Genomic DNA, 19,314 nt, shown 5'->3' with positions numbered 1-19,314 from the left:
ACCATGGATGGGGCAAGGAGGACAAGCATTAATCCTTGTCTCATAGTCACTATTTTTTGTTTGTTTGTTTGTTTTTGGAAAAACCAGTGTCTTAGAAAGAAAACAATAATATGGGTGTGGAATATGCACATTTGTATACTGTTACTTACTACATGTATTTTCAGAAGTTGGCTTTCCATGGCACAGAGCTCTGAATAGAGGACTGATTGTGGCTTTTGTTTGCTTTTATCCATTATGTTCTTCGTGTGAACTGCAAGGCCTTTGAACTGTCTGGTTTAAACCACATATACATACTTACTAATTATGGGAATTTATTTTTTCAGTTTATTTTTCATGAAAGCATTATATAAAAATAATGAATATGTAGTAGATTAGAAGAAATAGAATGTGTGCATGGTGCAGGTTGGCCAGGGTGACCATATGAAAAGGAGAACAGAGCTCCTGAATCTTGAACAGTTGCATAGAAAAGGGAATTTCAGCAGGTGTCATTTGTACGCATGCAGCACCTGGTGAAATTCCCTCTTCATCACAACAGTTAAAGCTGCAGGAGCCTTGCCCTCTTGACCAGATACAAAAGAGGGCAGGGCTCCTGCAGATTTAACTGTTGTGATGATGAGGGAATTTTACCAGGTTCTTCATATATACAAATGACACCTGCTGAAATTCCCTTTTCTGTGCAACTGTTCAAGATATAGGAACCCTGTCCACCTTTCCATGTGGTCACCTTAAGGTTGGCTAAAATATATATCAATTGCTGGGGGACATGGGTGGGACTGTCCTGTTGTGCAATGTTCTGCTTGTGAGTCTCTGATTGACGGCTGGTTGGCCACTGTGTGAACAGCGTGCTGGACTAGATGGACCCTTGGTCTGATCCAGCATCAGGGCTCGTCTGATGTTCTTATGTTCTTAATAAATTTCTCTCACTTAAAAAATGACATAGTTACAATTAAACCTCATCATAAACATGCTAAATCTACAGTAAGAGTCTCAGTAAGTTACTTTCTATTTAAGTATGGGCATTGATTTCAGTTTTTCTTCTCATGAAAATGGTTTTGTCCAGGCTAAGTACTAGCTCTTGCCTTTTAAAAGTGCTGGGCTTTCAGTCACATGTGCAAAGACACAGGCTAGATAGATAGGATTGTTGTTTTGTGCTTATGTGATGGTGGAGTTCAGCTACGTACTCTTGGGCTAATTAAGTTAATTAAGATAGAAATACAATATAGCAGGATGATTTTTTTAATGGATTTTTCAAGATTTAAATTGGATTTTCCCCCCTCAGTAATGATCAGTCTTTGCTTTGAGCTATCAGTTATAGTTGCTGTTGTTGCTGCTGCTGCTGCCGCCGCCAGTGTTGCTGTTGTTTGCTATTTTGTTTATTGTGAGGGCAAGGCTGGGCCAAGACAGAGTGTAGCAGAAAGTAGGGGTGTGCACGGACCCCCCGCTCTGCGGGCCGATCCGAAAATTTCAGATTGGCCCACTCCGCGCCGCTCCGCCCATACTCTGCTCCTCTTTGCCGCGGAGCTCCAGCTCCGAATCGGAGCTCCGCAGTGGAGGGGAGTGGTGCCAGGTAAGGCTGGGAGAGGAGGGCGGGGGGGGTTACTGGGCCCTGCCGCCGTCGCCGCCCATGCAGCGACAGAGCCTGGTAAGGGACCAAGGGGGAGGGGGGTGCAGCCCAGACTTTCTGGTTGAACTGCAGGCTCAGTTGAAGAAGCCGACGGACCGCGGACGGAGGCAGGTAAAGGAGAGGAGGGCAGGGGGGGGGTTACCGGGCCCTGCCGCCGTCGCCACCCGGTAAGGGAACAAGGGCGAGAGGGGGCCTTACCTGCCTCCGTCCGCGGCCTAGACTTCCTGGTTGAACCGCGGGCTCAATTGAAGAATCCGAGGGACTGCAGACGGAGGCAGGTAAGGGAAAGGAGGGGTTTTTTACCGGGCCCTGCCGCTGTCGCTGCATGGGCGACAGCGGCAAGGCCCAGTAAACCCCACTTACCTTTCCGGTGGAGCTCCGGATCGAGGCGAAGGATCCGTCTTCACCTCGATCCTCTTCGCCACGCTCCGCCGGCCCCCCAATCCTCTTCGCCTCCACCTTAAGGGGAAGCGAAGCCGGTCCGATTAGAAGCGGAGCACATCCCTAGCAGAAAGGAGCAACACTGGAAAGAAAAAGAGGAGACAAAATTATCCTGTATGCACCTTCCTCTATGGCCATACCAAGGCCATACCATTCCATGCCCACTTACCTAGGAGTAAGCACAATTAAACTCAGTGGAACTTATTTCTGAAGGGCCATGGATCGGGGTGTGCTGTTAACCTCACACTGTCATGAGTGCTGGTCATAAGAAAGACTGTGTGGAAACATTTTAACAACATTCCCTGTAGGAAAGCATGCAAAACATGTACAATGAGATGAAGAGATGCAAGGCCTGCTTGTAAGAATGAAACAGTGAAAATACTATGTTTAGTTGGAAATTAACATGGCTTAGTGGTCAGCTTTGCACCATTGTTCAGGAAATATCTGAAAAAGTTTCAGTGGGAAATTTGATTTAAATCAATGGTTTAAACTGACCTTTTTATTATTTGCTGATTTAAAATCACTTTAAATACCCTTGATTTAAATCAGTCCGTCCTGGCATGATGGGTTTGGTTTTGACAAAATTGGCTCTCTATTGACTAGCAAACATAATAAACTGTGCAACTAGAGTTTTCAAACATGTATAATAATAACCTTCCAATTTTATTTTTAAATAATTCAAGTTTATAAACTTGTCTTTTAGCATTTTTTGTTAGCTTTTATCTATAGGATTACTTTATTTGTCTCTCTTCATAGATGGATGTCTTGTAGCCTGCTGCCAAATCCTGCCACTGCTGCACATCTCGCAGCACCTCTACATCATCACATGACTCTTGATATGGACGCTGTCCTGTCAGACTTTGTTCGGTCCACGGGGGCAGAACCAGGTCTGGCAAGAGACTTGCTAGAAGGTAAGCCCAGGCTTCATAGATCTCTTAAAATGTTTTTTCTCTCCTTATCCATCCTCTGTGAAAGTATTCTCCTTTATACTCTTGATCTTCACCCATATAAGTCTGCCCGGGCTTTAGGATCAGCCACTGAGATCCGGCTTTCTAGCCAAAAGAGAATAGGGCCGTAGCTAGACCTAAGATCTATCCCAGGATCATCCCGGGTTCATCCCTGCCTGAGCGCTTGATGCCCTGTGTGGCACTTAGATGAACAGGTTTGACCCCAGGACAATCCTGGGATAAACCTTAGGTCTAGCTATGGCCTAGGTTGACTTGTCGTTTTGGAAGTGATCCCAAATTTATGGGACCTCCCCCCTGGAAATTCAAGTGCCCCAAATTTAGGAGACTTTTAAGAAACAACTGTAAAACATTTTTATTTCAGTCTGCTTTTTATGCATTGCTGATGTTTTATTAATTGCAGTTGTTGTTTTAACTGCTTCTGCTTAATTTTAAGTGGTTGTAATGTAGTTTTAATTATATGATTGTTTTATTATGTTTTATGAGTGTATTTTAAGAAACCTTGTACACCACCTTGAAGGGACAATTGTGCCCTAAGAGGCAGTATATAAATAAGGAAATAAATAAATAAATGCCCATGTTACAGAATTTCTTTTATGGAATCATCATGAGAGTTGGACAGTTATAAAGAATAGGTTTTACTTTAAATTCTGAGATGTGACCCATCAGGAAGGATATTGGCTCCCCCGCTCTTAATTTGAGGACAATGTGGGAATGGGATGTTGCATAGTGTGGATATGTTTGCTGATAAAAGGTTTTTAGAAGAATTGGCTGATAGGTTTTGTTTGTCTGCTGTGTCTGACTGGTCTCTTCCATCCATTGCAGTGGGACTTGCACAGGAAAATGCATTCTGGGTTGTACCCCTTGTTAATTAGGGGGAAGTGATGATACTATCTGCGTTTTTCAACAGGCACTAAAATCTCTTATGCTGGCCCCGTGTTCACAGTTGTATGCTCTGTCATTACTGCAACAACTATCAGGTTTTGTGAAAAATGGTTGCAACATTCCGAAACTATCTTCTAAAATAAACTGCTGAGAAAAATTTGGTAGCTAAAAATATTTGCTAAATCAAAACAAGTATTGAAGGAATTATACCCATATGGTTATTGTGTTTATAAGATAAGATATTGTGTTTATAATATTGTATTTTTTAAGATAGTTATTTAACTTGGGTACAGTAAACTTTGGATGAAAATGATACATAGAATTCTGTTCACCCTAGCATAGGCCAAATGATTTAGCAAAAATATCTGTTGTGGATCCATTTAAATAAATTCTGTTTCAGTTTATAATAACAATAAAAGTGGGAACAGGAAAGTGCCAGAAAGCAATTAATATCCTCCAATAACCTGAAACTGAGAGGGCCAATGTGATGGCAGATTAGTGCCACAGATCTGAGTATGGCCAAGTGGATTCAGGATTGGTTGGGGAAAAAACAGATGGCTGCGCTGTTGTAACAAAGAGACAATTATGCTCTATACAAGATATTCCCATTTTTATAGGAAAATGTGTTTACCTCTTTACAAAACATTAACACAGAAAAATCCATTACAACGTAATTTACAAAAGATGTAGCAGTCTCTGTTCCTTCATCCTCCCATGTAGGAGGTGTACAATCTAAGGCCCAGGATGCCTCACGGAACATCTTTCCCATTATTAGCCCCAACTCCCTGGGAGTATTTAGTTCAGTTTTTGAGTCCCTGTCCTGACAGTCATGACCTTCTGAAACTAGTCTAACCACTATGAGCAGCAGGGCATTCTTGGTGGTGGTGGTGGTGGTGGTGCTGCCCCTTGGACAGCTAAAGCTTTTTAGGCCTATTCATTGAACGAAGTCTGGTAAAGTCTTCTATATTTCAAAAGGCCTTTGGTTTTATTGCTGCTGGTTTGCTGATCTTGTTGCTGACTTTTCTATTTTTTTTTGGAGGGGATGTAATCAGTTGTATCAGATTGTTTTCAATTCTTGAAATGTATTAATCACATTATAATGTCAGTTTTATTATATGGGTTGTCTTGTGGGCCTGCTACAGGCTCAAACGTGAGATAGAAATAAATTCAATAATAATAAGTAAGGAACTTTGCTGTAGTTGGTGCTTGAGTGCCAGTGTATGGTTTCATTTCTTAGTTAAATGGTCCAGCACAATTCTTTGGGACGGGATGGAATTTGAATTGAGGCTGGTTTTCCCCCTCTAGTCCACTGTAATAGACTCCTTCCACATCCCATCCACCTCTAGAGAAAGCTTAGCATGGTCAGGTTGGATAGAAGTTATGCAGTCCATCTTATTGCTCCTGGCCTTGTGTTGAACCATTAGTAATAATATGGTTCAGTGTTTACTCAGTCTTAATAAAATCTGGAATAACTCAGAGCTATTGGTGAATACATAGATGAGAGCATTTTTTTCAGTAGAGTTTTTGTGTTATATTGGCTTCATTTCTTTGGTTTTGTGAGGAAAACTGCCTTCTAACAAACAAATTGCAGCAGTTTTTTAAAAATCAAACAATATTTTTAAATGGCAAAAAGAACACATTTGTCAAAACCAATGAATGATACACTTGTTCTTTTTTTGTGCTAAGCCATCTGTATCAGAACTATACCGCCACCTGCTACATGGCATAATTATCACCCACCTCCAGCTTGATATATTGCTTATTTGAGGTAGGTACAATTTGCCACTCACTCGTATAAAGCACAAGGGAGCCAAAATGAGTGCAGTCAGGTGCACTGACTCAGCATTAGTTAAACCTAAGTAATCCATCCTTGCATTCTCTCCAATGAGCACAGGTTTAATAGGTTCCATCCCTATATTCCAACCAATTTAACCACTGGCTCTTTTGATGGTATAACACGCTTATTTTTTTTTGAGAAATGGGTTTTAAAATGTGGCTATTTGATGCTGCATTTTGAATACATGAATATTTTTGCCTGACAAACAGTCACTCTGCATATTGTTTTGGGATCCTGTCATTGCATTTTAAGCTGGCAGACGAGTAACCATTTGCTGTTCTGGGCTTCTCGGTGTGGCACTCTTCTTTCTCCAGATCTCTGTTTCCATTCCTATCTTTACAAACCCACCTGAATTCTTATAATTTAAAAACTCCATTTTTGTTGCCTTTTAGATCTCTGTTTCTTTCTTCCCTCATTTAAAAATACCCAAAAAGCAGTTTTAAAGCTTTTTATTACATTTTATAGGTACCGCTCCATTTGAACTTCATGTAAAATGTATTTTGGGGGTTTGTAAAGAAATTCATATTTCCATGTTCATATGTCAATGTTTCTCTGCCCTGGGATGCCCCAGGGTCTACAGAACTGTTCCATGCATTTGGCTTACTCACAACCATACTATAGGAAACACACAGTTATTTACAAACGATCAGCTAATGTCTGTCATCCTATTTCACAAACAAGATATCCACTTGCTTTCTGCAGATTTGGTAAAGTTCAGCCTTCCCCAACTTGGTGCCCTCCATATATTTTGGACTACAACTTCCATCATCACTGACCATTAGCCATTCTAGCTTAGGCTGGTGAGCATTGTGGTTCAAAATATCTGTTGCGCACCAGGTTGGGAAGGCTGGATATGACAGTAACCAAGCATTCTTTCAGGTATGAATTCTGTCACATTTCCTGAAGAATATAATTTTTCTTCATCTTGTTTTTGTCAAATACAAAATAAGATTCAAACCCCCAAGTGATTTTCACAGCCTGCCAGTTAATTTGGGGATATAATTTTCATGGTTTTGTCTAAATTGGGTATTTAAACAATCCAACATATACAAAATATTCCTTGTTTTTTTCACCTTGCATTTACAGATGGAAACATTCATTTATAGATCCCAGAGCTCTAACCATCTACAGCATATTTATTTATACATTATTTATTTATTTATTTATTTAGCACCATCAGTGTACGTGGTGCTGTACAGAGTAAAACAATAAAATAGCAAAACCCTGCGCATAGGCTTACATTCTAATAAAATCATGATAAAACAATAAGAAGGGGAAGAGAATGCACCAAACAGGCACAGGGTAGAGTAAAACTAACAGTATAAAAGTCAGAACAAAATCAAGTTTTAAAAGCTTTAGAAAAAAGAAAAGTTTTTAGCTGAGCTTTAAAAGCTGCGATTGAACTTGTAGTTCTCAAATGTTCTGGAAGAGCGTTCCAGGCGTAAGGGGCAGCAGAAGAAAATGGACGAAGCCGAGCAAGGGAAGTAGAGACCCTTGGGCAGGTGAGAAACATGGCATTAGAGGAGCGAAGAGCACGAGCGGGGCAATAGAGTGAGATAAGAGAGGAAAGATAGGAAGGAGCTAGACAGTGAAAAGCTTTGTAGGTCAACAGGAGAAGTTTATATTGGATTCTGGAGTGAATTGGAAGCCAATGAAGAGTAAATGGGGAAACATAAACAGTTTCCCCATTTACTTTGACATGAAATAATACTGTGCAATCACCCATATCTCTATTGAGTTAGGAAGGTGGGAAGGAGCATTACACTCCCCATCTCTGTACTTCTTAATAAAGCAGTAATTCTTAATAAAGCAGTAATTATCCATCTATGAGCAATAATTTATGTGAGGTTAGAAATTGTATGTTCACTCCATTTTAACATGATATAGTGGCTACATAGAAAATAGCACATGTAACTGCCATATCAGATTAATGTTAAATTTAAATTCTAACCAAAGAGGGCTTGTTGGAAACATGAAAAGAAAGGTGACTGTCTATGCATTATATGACCAAAAGACATAATATCTGCATAACACTCATGTCATGATGCACTCTCTCAGCTGACTTCTCTTGTCTGTGCCAAGTAGGGTGGCATGCAATTAGCATTGTAACCATTTCCAAAGGGGGGGGGGTAGCCATGTGTTTCACTGTGGATTTGGGGGTGGGGAGATGGAGTGGGTGGTGATATCCAAGGTTAAGATGGTTCCCAGTCCAAATTAAAGTAACATTTAAATAATGGTAGCTCGAAAAAGCAACTTAATTGCTTGACGTCAGCCAGCTTTTTAGAGAGTGCCATTTAAAGAAATGTCAGCATCTAAGCAGGTCTTGTGGATTGCTTCATTGTCTGCTTGTTTGTGAAGATGGCAGTCTCAAGAGCATGTGTTGAGAGAATCTGGCAATTTCTGACTGTCCTTTGAAAGATTGTTAAGTGCTTTCATCCTTCTGGTGTAAATGCTGCCCTGGTTCAATAGAAGAAAATTAGAGGCATTCTGCTTTGATGAAAACTAATAATCGTCATCTGGTTTGAGAGCCAAGAATTACTCATATGTCATTTCTCTGAATGCTTTTTTCTAGCAAAGGTAGCTTTATGCCATGCATGTCCTTGTTCCACTGTTCCACCAAATAACAATACTACCAGATTTCCTTTTTTAGGAATAATACAGATTTGCTGTGATTAAAACCAAGCTTTAGTATTGTTATTATTAATAATATTATTTCATGCATTTAAGCAAAAATAACAACAACAACAAAACCCTGGGATAAAAGTTATAAATCTCCTTTTCTGAAAATTGACTCTGAAGGTAGCTGATGATTTAGATTCCACACTATTTTTAAACACTTCTATCACTTCTTAAGCAATTTCATACACATATTTAAGGAAATTAATTTTAAAATAACCTTTTAAAATGGCAAACATTTTTGTTCTTTTGTAGCTTCAGGCCCTAGCAATATAATTTCACCAAAATTAAAATTCCAGAATACTCTGCTCAAATTTAAACTTTCTTTATTATTTTATTTATTTATTTTAAACATTTGTATCCCGCCCTTTATCACTAGGATCTCAGGGCAGCATACAGATAAAATTATACAAAATAAAACAATAAATATACACAGCTAAAAACAAATTAAACCATTAATCAAGTTAAAACTAGTACAGTATATAATTTAAAAGCTGTAAAAACAATTAAAAGAATGTGTAAGTTTGGTGAATTTAACCATTAAAGGCTTTGTTAAAAAGCCATGTTTTTACTTGGCGCTGGAATAAAGTCAGTGTTGATGCCAGTTGGGCCTCCAAGGGGAGGGCATTCCACAGTCAGGGTGCCACAACAGAGAAAGCCCTCTCCTATGTTCCACCTTAGCGTATGTGTTGCGTTGGTGGGATGCGGAGGAGGGCTCCTCTAACAGATCTCAAGTCTCGGGCAGGCATATATAAGGAGGCATATATTAGGATGCTATCAGCTAAACCGTGAAGGGACACCCAAGACGGGAAGGTCATGGTAGAGAGGTCAGACTAAATACGATCCCTGGGGAAGGTAATGGCAACCCACCCCAGTATTCTTGCCATGAAAACTAAATGGATCAGTACAACCAGAGATATGTCGGTATACCATCGGAAGACGGTCAAAATGCTACTGGGGAGGAACAGAGGATAAGTTCAACTAGCCCCAGATGTGATGACGCAGCTAGCTCAAAGCCGAAAGGACAGCTAGCGGCCGACAGTGCTGGTGGTGAACGACGAATCCGATGTTCTAAAGATCAACACACCATAGGAACCTGGAATGTAAGATCTATGAGCCAGGGCAAATTGGATGTGGTTATTGGTGAGATGTCAAGATTAAATATAGATATATTGGGTGTCAGTGAACTGAAATGGACTGGAATGGGCCACTTCACATCAGATCACCACCAGATCTACTACTGTGGACAAGAGGATCACAGAAGAAATGGAGAAGCCTTTATAATTAATAATAAAGTGGCTAAAGCAGTGCTTGGATACAATCCAAAAAATGATAGAATGATCTCAATTTGAATTCAGGGTAAGCCATTTAACATCACAGTGATCCAAATATATGCCCCAACCACAGTTGCTGAAGAAGCAGAAGTAGATCAGTTCTATGAAGATCTGCAGCACCTACTGGATAATACACCAAAAAGAGATGTTATTTTCGTTACAGGAGACTGGAACGCTAAGGTGGGCAGTCAAATGACATCTGGAATTACAGGTAAGCATGGTCTAGGAGAACAAAATGAAGTGGGGCATAGGCTGATAGAATTCTGCCAGGACAACTCACTGTGCATAACAAACACTCTCTTCCAACAACAGAAAAGACGACTTTATACATGGACTTCACCAGATGGCTGACACCGAAATCAGATTGACTACATCCTTTGCAGCCAAAGGTGGCGGACATCTATACAGACAGTAAAAACAAGACCTGGAGCTGACTGTAGTTCAGATCACGAACTTCTAAAGAGAATAGGGAAGACCCACAGATCAGTTAGATATGAGCTCACTAATATTCCTAATGAATATGCAGTGGAAGTGAAGAATAGATTTAAGGGACTAGATTTAGTAGATAGGGTCCCGGAAGAACTATGGACAGAAGTTCGCAACATTGTCCAAGAGGTGGCAACAAAAAACGTCCCAAAGAAAAAGAAAACCAAGAAGGCAAGATGGCTGTCTGCTGAGACACTGGAAGTAGCCCAAGAAAGAAGGAAAGCAAAAGGCAACAGTGATAGGGGGAGATATGCCCAATTAAATGCAAAATTCCAGAGGTTAGCCAGAAGAGATAAGGAATTATTTTTAAACAAGCAATGTGCGGAAGTGGAAGAAGACAATAGAATAGGAAGGACAAGAGATCTTTTCCAGAAAATTAGAAACATCGGAGGTAAATTCCAGGCAAAAATGGGTATGATCAAAACAAAGATGGCAAGGACCTAACAGAAACAGAAGAGATCAAGAAAAGGTGGCAAGAATATACAGAAGATCTGTATAGGAAGGATAATAATATCGGGGATAGCTCAGATGGTGTGGTCAGTGAGTTAGAGCCAGACATCCTGAAGAGTGAGGTTGAATGGGCCTTAAGAAGCATTGCTAATAACAAGGCAGCAGGAGACGACGGTATCCCAGCTGAACTGTTTAAAATATTGCAAGGTGATGCATGCCATATGCCAGCAAATTTGGAAAACACAAGAATGGCCATCAGACTGGAAAAAATCAACTTATATCCCCATACCAAAAAAGGGAAACACTAAAGAATGTTCCAACTATCGTACAGTGGCACTTATTTCACATGCCAGCAAGGTAATGCTCAAGATCCTGCAAGGTAGACTCCAGCAATTCATGGAGCGAGAATTGCCAGATGTACAAGCTGGGTTTAGAAAAGGCAGAGGAACTAGAGACCAAATTGCCAATATCCGCTGGATAATGGAGAAGCCAGGGAGTTCCAGAAAAACATCTATTTCTGTTTTATTGACTATTCTAAAGCCTTTGACTGTGTGGATCATAACAAACTGTGGCAAGTTCTTGGTGGTATGGGGATACCAAGTCATCTTGTCTGCCTCCTAAGGAATCTGTATAACGAACAAGTAGCAACGGTAAGAACAGACCACGGAACAACGGACTGGTTTAAGATTGGGAAAGGAGTACGGCAGGGTTGTATACTCTCACCTTACCTATTCAACTTGTATGCAGAACACATCATGCGACGTGCTGGGCTTGATGAATCCAAGGCTGGAGTTAAAATCGCAGGAAGAAACATTAACAATCTCAGATATGCAGATGACACCACTCTGATGGCTGAAAGCGAGGAGGAGCTGAGGAGCCTTATGACAAAGGTGAAAGAAGAAAGTGCAAAAGCTGGGTTGCAGTTAAACCTCAAAAAAACCAAGATTATGGCAACCAGCTTGATTGATAACTGGCAAATAGAGGGAGAAAACGTGGAGGCAGTGACAGACTTTGTATTTCTGGGTGCAAAGATTACTGCAGACGCTGACTGCAGCCAGGAAATCAGAAGACGTTTACTTCTTGGGAGGAGAGCAATGACAAATCTTGATAAAATAGTTAAGCGCAGAGACACCACACTGACAACAAAGGTCCGCATAGTTAAAGCAATGGTATTCCCCGTAGTAACCTATGGCTGCGAGAGCTGGACCATAAGGAAAGCTGAGAGAAAGAAGATAGATGCTTTTGAACTGTGGTGTTGGAGGAAAATTCTGAGAGTGCCTTGGACTGCAAGAAGATCAAACCAGTCCATACTCCAGGAAATAAAGTCAGGCTACTCACTTGAGGGAATGGTATTAAAGGCAAAACTGAAGTACTTTGGCCACATAATGAGAAGACAGGATACCCTGGAGAAGAGGCTGATGCTAGGGAAAGTGGAAGGCAAAAGGAAGAGGGGCCAACCAAGGGCAAGATGGATGGATGATATTCTGGAGGTGACAGACTTGACCTTGGGGGAGCTAGGGGTGGCAACGGCCGACAGAAAGCTCTGGCGTGGGCTGGTCCATGAAGTCACGAAGAGTCGGAAACAACTGAACGAATAAACAACAAACAACAGTGAAGATACTCCCTGCATTTCCCATGTGTAGCTTCTAATCTCTGTGTTATTGCTAACTCTGATAGCAGAAACAATGCTTAAAAATTTCAACAGGAAATGTGGTAGGAAGTGAATTAATTCACTGGTAGTTGCACAACAAATGAGAGAGCACTTTTGTTTCCATCTGTCATGTGTTTTCTCTCACCCCCTCTCAATGATCACAGAATCATAAAGAGAAGAATGAGCAAGTCCATAAACCCCTGGACCATTAGGAGAAATAATGGGGTGCTAACTTTTACTGAGCATTGTTGTTGTTTTGTTTTGCTTCTATGCTGTCATGTAGATGAAGAGGGTTTCCTCCACTACTACCCTCAGAGAAAAATAATGTGCTTCAGGGAATTTGTACCTTTGGCTGCTTCACTTGTTTTCAGCTGCATCACAGTAATCCAAAAGTAGATTATTGTGCAACACAGAGAACATGTATGTGTCAGGCATTAATGATTACAGCTCATCAGTGACTGCCACAATGCTCACCATATAATTTGTCATGGAGGGCTTAAGTTAACAAGCCTATTGTTCAAAATACATGTATGGAATATATATCCAGTAGATTGTCTCTAGTGCAAGTCCTGTTAAATTGAAGCAGACTTGTGCAAAAGTTCCTATATCAGATGAGTCTAATAAGAATGACTGAGACCGGCACAACCTTTGCCAAATAGCAAACTCCACTTTAATTAAAGCAGAATCATGTTATGTGCTCGAAGCTATGTGCAGTGCCTTCCATTGAATGTTCTTCCTTCAGAAAACCTCTTTCACGGTTTTCTGAAAACAGAACATTTAAAAACAATGGGTGTATGAGATAACCAGGGCACTTTGCTCTCTGAGCCCATATTAATAGGAACATGATTTTCAAGACTACAGAAATAATCAGGATTGGAAAATTTCTGACAATCTGAACATCTGATGCTAAGTGATGTGCAAAACCCGTTCATCACAATTCAGAATGGGCTGAGTCTTTCAAAGAATCTTTGGAGAATTCTCAGATACGCTCAAATTTTCCCAAGAGCTTGGAACAAAATAACAATTTCATAATTAACTGTGAAGAATGTCCCAGAGATAGGAAATTATCAAGAGTGGAGATTATATACTAGGTCGAGAGCCAAATTCTGTGGTGGTACCTAGTGGTCAGATAGTTGATATGTCTTCTTGGAATAAAATCCCAACTTTCAAAGTTGTGAAAGGTTTGATGCTATTTCTATCTGGCTTTGCTCCTCCTCCTCCTCCTCCTAATCAAGCTTCTAGTGTTTAAAATTTGCCCACTTGTCTTAGAAATACTATTTATTTGAATTAGAAAATAAAAACCTTTGGATTGATTTGGCTTGCTTGTTGTGTGCCTTGTGGAAACAACTGCTTTTAATTCCCTCAGCCTCTTCTTATTTTTAATCACTTGATAACAGACATTTAGCTGCAGCAGTTTTAACATTTGCTAATTAAAGTGCAGAGAGCCTTGTAGTTGTTGTAGTCTGCCATCACAATAGAATGTTGGTTGTGTATGTTCAAAATAAATTTGGGCAAAATATTTTGAAGAACAGAAGTCTGATTTACATGTGAACAATTAGGAGATAATAATGCTATAATTAATACTTTACTGTTGTCCTTTTATTATCGGTACATCAAAGGCCTGATGTGACTGCATATGTAAAGTGTAATTTGAGCATATGAATTAATCTATTTCCACATTAGAATAAACAGTTTGAAGGCAATGCATTAGCAAAACAGTTATAATTGAGGGCAAGATATTTAAGTTGATAAATGAAATTCAAGTTAAATATATAGCATTCCAAATTATGTCAGGCCCTATTTGTTTTATTTCACATCCTTTGGAAGGCATTCTGCTTGGGCATATGTATGTAATAAAAATATGTCTTCCTTAAATTCAGCTTACGTAGTTACAGTTAGAACGCTGATCATGAGATCTATCTGTTGACAAAGTTGACAATGTACTATTGTTTGATCATGTTCAAATATTTTATGAATCCATGAGCTGCTGTGTACTTCCCTTGTGTAGGTAGCAGGCTATGTATTGGAGTGCCATTGTTGTTTTTAAATGAATGATAAAGAGGTGCTATCTGATAGTAGGTAGAACTGACTACTTGACAAAATGTGATGAAAATTTGACCTGTCTATCAACAAAGTACTTTTTTTAGTAGTCAAATATCCGACTTTACTGTAATTAGTAAAAGCTGTCTGCGTTCATGGTCTCACTGACAGAGCAATCCTATGGTTCCTGGAAGAGTGCTCCAGGGCTGGAAGAGGAGAGGCAAGGATCCTCAGGATCCTCGCCACCACCTGTCCACACACACTGAGGCTAAGGTAACTAAATAGGCTCAGAGGCCTGTCTAGCTGAATGTTTTGTTTTTGAGGAGGATTGGGAGGTGAAATTGCCTCCATCATTCTTCCTGCCCTCCCAGCAACCGCCCAGCAGGGAATATGATTTTTGGAAGCCTCCAAGCTCAGAAGGTTCTTCATCGTGGTCTCTATGCATCACACATATGGGCTCTGCGCCTGCGCTGAGACCTAGATCGGAACCTCCAATAGCTAAGCGACACGCTTTTGGGCGGGAACCCCTCCCCCACGCCACTGCGCATGTACAGTGGGTTCCCGCCCTTACCTCAGTTTTTTTCCGTCCGCCATCGTGCTAGACGCTAGTTTCTAACCTCCAGAAAAGAACTATTTCAATCTCTTCGTAAAAATTTATATACTTACCTTTTCTTCTCTTCCAACTATTCTCTTTTTCTCCTATAAATATATATATATATATATATATATATATATATATATATTAGTAGATATAGTACAAATTTTTCTAACGCTTCAGCTGAGGCGAATGGCAGTGAAGGACCCATTTCGTAAATGCGTGTCCTGTGGGGCTAAACTCCCGCCGACGGACGGGCATTCTTTGTGTGTACTCTGCTTAGGAGAAAGCCACAAAGTTCAATCGTGTCACCACTGTATGGCGTTCACAAAGCAGACGCACAAAAATAGAGCAGACAGACTTCGCTCTATTTTGTGGGAGAAGGCGCTTCGAGCTACCGAGCCAAAGAAGGCCAAAATGGACAAACCAGCTACAAAAACCTCCGATACTGAACTTGAAATATCCTCGTTCGTAGTGGGAGATGAGACCGTGGCGCACTATAGGGCTGAGATACCCCTCACGCCAGGACGGTCACTAGCGAGCTCCGCGGCTAAAAAACTTTCAATAAAAGCCCGGACTCCTAGATCCTCCGAAATGGAGAAGAAGAAGAAAAAGAAGAAAAGGCTGGAAAAGTCCTCACCGAGGCATTCTGGAAAATCAAAATCCAGCGGTACCGTGCCGACCTCGCTACCGACAGCGGCGGCAACTTCTTCGGTACCGAACCAGCCATCGATACCGTCTATGGTATCGACACCCACTAGGCGAAGACAACATGAGCCCCCGAGCCTCTCAGAGGGGGAAATCAGAGATTCGGCCTCAGCGGCCTCAACACGAGACCCGGCACGCCTCACAACAACAGATGAGGCGGCCGAAGTGCCTAGACCTGGAACCCCTAGACCTGCTCCAATTGAAGTGCAGCAGTCTCCTAGGCCGGATTGGGATCGATCTTCCCAGGTTGCTTACTATAGACCTGAAAATAGGTACTATGACTGGGAAGGCTATCGGCCACACGACTACCTTCCCGAGGGAAGGAGGCTACAATACCCTCCGGAAGCATATTTTGCTTATCCGCCGCCTCCGACAAGGGTCTGTCGAATGCCGGTGGCTCCTCCATTGTCTCACCATTCATCGCCAGCATCAACCCTTCGACATCGAGTCGACGCGTCTCCGCGTCGACCGGCACCACATCAAGAACAAGCACTGCAGCCTATTCAACAGCAAATTGAGGCGCCCTCTTCACCAGACAATGACTATCCTTCGGATTCGGAATCTGCACTCTCTATCGCTCCATCAATCCCATCACCAGAAGACGCGGTCTACTCAACTGACCCAGCTTCGCCGTCGGATGACTCTGGGAGATTTGCTGAACACGTTCTAAGAATGGCTCAATCCCTAGGTTTAGATATTCAAAAACCAGAAGACCAGGTGCAAGACAAGATCTATGATGTCTTCCATACCGAAGATAATGCACCGGTAGCCATCCCATTGCCTCAAACGTTAATACAAACTGCCCAGCTAGCATGGAAGACTCCTACATCCAATCAGCCTAATTCTAGGAAATTAGAGTCTATGTACAGGATTCAAGACAAGGACGCGGGTTTTCTATTGCAACACCCAAAACCCAACTCCATAGTTGTGGAATCGGCACAAGGCCGATCACAAAGATGCCACTCGGCACCTACCGACAAAGAGGGCAGGAAGCTCGATGTAACTGGGAGGAAAATCTACTCTTCCTCATCACTTGGCATCAGGGCAGCCACTTATGAAGCAACAATGGCCCGGTACCAACTATTTCTTTGGCAGAAGATAGGGTCACTGTGTGATCACCTTCCAGAAGATAAGAGGGAATTAGCCAGGGTATTTCAATCTGAAGCTACTGCCATAGCCAGGCAGCAACTGTCCACAGCGAGACACCAGACGGATTGCCATTCCAAGGCTATGATGGGCGCCGTAGCCCTAAGAAGGCACGCTTGGCTCAGGTCTGCTAATTTAACAACTGAGACCAAAGCCAGGATTGAAAGCTTACCCTTTGACGGGGAAGGACTTTTCAACTCCAAGACGGACGAGGCACTAGATACCATCTATAAGGCCCGTACAACAGCTAGAAGGATGGGTTTCAATGCACCATCCCAACAATACAAACCGCGTCGTTGGACAAAAAAACCTGCCCAACAATATCAAAACAGGCCATATTATCAACCCCATCCTAGGCAACAACAACAGCAGTTGCAGAAGAAGAGACCCTTCCAGAGTCGATTCCAGGGGGATAAAAGTCAACCTGACTTTAGCAAAAAACAGCGGGTTTGACTCCCGTGCCCCAAATCTACCACCATTTTTGAACCGCCTAGCACCCCATTTCCATCAATGGGAGTTAATAACAACCGACTCCTGGGTGCTCACTATCATCAAGCAGGGCTACGCCATCGAATTCGATGTCCTTCCTCCTCCTTCGGGACCGAAAGTAACAGCACCGTCCGCACCTCTTCTCCTCGAAGTCCAGACCCTCCTATCGAAAGGAGCTATCTCTCCAGTGCCACCACATCAAATCAACCAGGGATTCTTCTCCCGCTACTTCACGGTCCCGAAGAAGGATGGCGGTCTTCGACCTATCATGGACCTAAGAAATCTAAACAACTATATCAGCCCCAAGAAATTCCGTATGACAACGGTTTCTTCGGTACTCCAACTCCTTCACGCAGGCCTTTGGTTCGCGGTGGTAGATTTGAGGGATGCTTATTTCCATATAGCGATCAGGGAGTCACATCAACCTTACCTGCGATTCGCCATTGGAACTCAACAATTCCAATTCTCCGTTCTCCCTTTCGGACTCTCGACGGCGCCCAGGGTCTTCACGAAGACGATGGCAGTCGTCTGCGCCCATCTAAGACAGAAACAAATTTTCATCTATCCATACCTGGACGACTGGCTGCTGGTAGCGGAGAACAAATCCACGCTACGAGACAATATATCTACGACCCTCAACTTATTGAACTCGTTAGGCCTCTGGGTCAACGAAGAGAAGTCCATTCTAACTCCTCAAAGGAAGATAGACTTTATAGGGGTGACTTTATCATCCCTGGATGGCAAAGCTTTCCTTCCTCTGGCCAGAGCAAAGACGCTTCACGACTCCATCGTCGATATCGAGAAGCGAACAAGACACTCAGCCTGGACAATTCAAAGGCTACTTGGCTTGATGGCAGCCACTACGGCCGTCATCACGTTTGCGAGGCTTCGCATGAGAGTTTTACAAGGATGGTTCCTGAGAACGTTCGACCTTCGCCTCAACGCTCACAGAACCTTTCTCTCCATCCCGAAACAAGTACGGGCATCGCTGAAATGGTGGCGCTCGATGGGGAATTTGTTGGAAGGCGTCCCGTTTCAACGACCATCGCCTTCGGTAACGATCGCTACCGATGCCTCCATGGAAGGCTGGGGAGCCCATTGCAACAACCTTACTGCACAAGGGCGATGGCCCCCCTTCTTGAAGGAAGAGCATATCAACCACCTAGAACTCTTGGCAGTGGAGTATGCGATAAAGACTTTTGCCCAGATCATCGAGGGCAGAAATGTCCTGATAGCCACAGACAACACCACGGTAGTCTGTTATATCAACAGACAGGGTGGAACCAGGTCGTACCCGTTGACTCGATCTGCAACCAGAATATGGAATTGGTGTATAAAGAGGGATACTTACCTTGTGGCGGTTCATGTTGCAGGGAAGGACAATGTCATCGCAGACTCACTCAGCAGGTCCTTCCACACCGACCACGAGTGGGAGCTCGACGTCGATACCAGGGAACACCTCTTTCGATGCTGGGGGTATCCAGCCGTCGACGTCTTCGCCACCGAGGGAAACGCAGCCTGCTCCAGGTTCTGCAGCAGAGCTGGAAAAGGAGAAAATTCACTAGGAGACGCATTCACAAGAACGTGGAAAGGAAATCTCCTATACATCTTCCCTCCGTTCCCTCTCCTAACAAGGGTCCTAGCGAAGATCAGGATGGACAATTCGGACTGCATCCTAGTAACACCGTGGTGGCCAAGACAGGCCTGGTTTCCGCATGCTCTTCGTCTATCGAGACAAATTTACATCAGGCTCCCGTCGATACCGAACCTCTTGTCTCGACACCGGGGCAAGGTTCGGCATCCAGATTTATCCACACTGAAGATGACGGCGTGGAGGATAATCCCAACGCCTCTCTCGGTACCGTAAACTTAACAGTTGATCAAATACTGATGGCATCGAGGAAACCGTCGACGAGGAAATCTTACGCCAAGAAGTGGCAAAGATTCCTAATTTTTGCTTCAAAGAGCAATCAGCCAGCAATCTCAT

The 19,314-nt window shown here is 42.5% G+C and overlaps 2 protein-coding genes across 4 annotated transcripts in view; one reads left to right on the top strand and one right to left on the bottom strand.

The window, feature by feature from the left end:
* KLF13 (KLF transcription factor 13) overlaps positions 1-19,314 on the bottom strand; it is a 292,039-nt gene that overhangs the window by 141,387 nt on the left and 131,338 nt on the right. The window lies entirely within an intron of this gene.
* Positions 1-19,314, top strand: part of OTUD7A (OTU deubiquitinase 7A) — a 468,621-nt gene that overhangs the window by 395,870 nt on the left and 53,437 nt on the right. For all 3 annotated transcript variants that reach the window (XM_063142461.1, XM_063142460.1, XM_063142462.1), the window contains exon 2: positions 2,822-2,976. In XM_063142461.1, the coding sequence (XP_062998531.1) occupies positions 2,826-2,976 (151 nt within the window). In that variant the 5' untranslated portion in view covers positions 2,822-2,825. The remainder of the gene's footprint in view (positions 1-2,821; positions 2,977-19,314) is intronic.

The sequence above is a fragment of the Elgaria multicarinata genome, chromosome 16, assembly GCF_023053635.1.
Source record: "Elgaria multicarinata webbii isolate HBS135686 ecotype San Diego chromosome 16, rElgMul1.1.pri, whole genome shotgun sequence".
In the NCBI taxonomy this organism is placed as follows: Eukaryota; Metazoa; Chordata; class Lepidosauria; order Squamata; family Anguidae; genus Elgaria; species Elgaria multicarinata.
The sequence above is the reverse complement of the archived record's forward strand: the minus strand, read 5'-3'. Positions and strand labels throughout refer to the sequence as shown.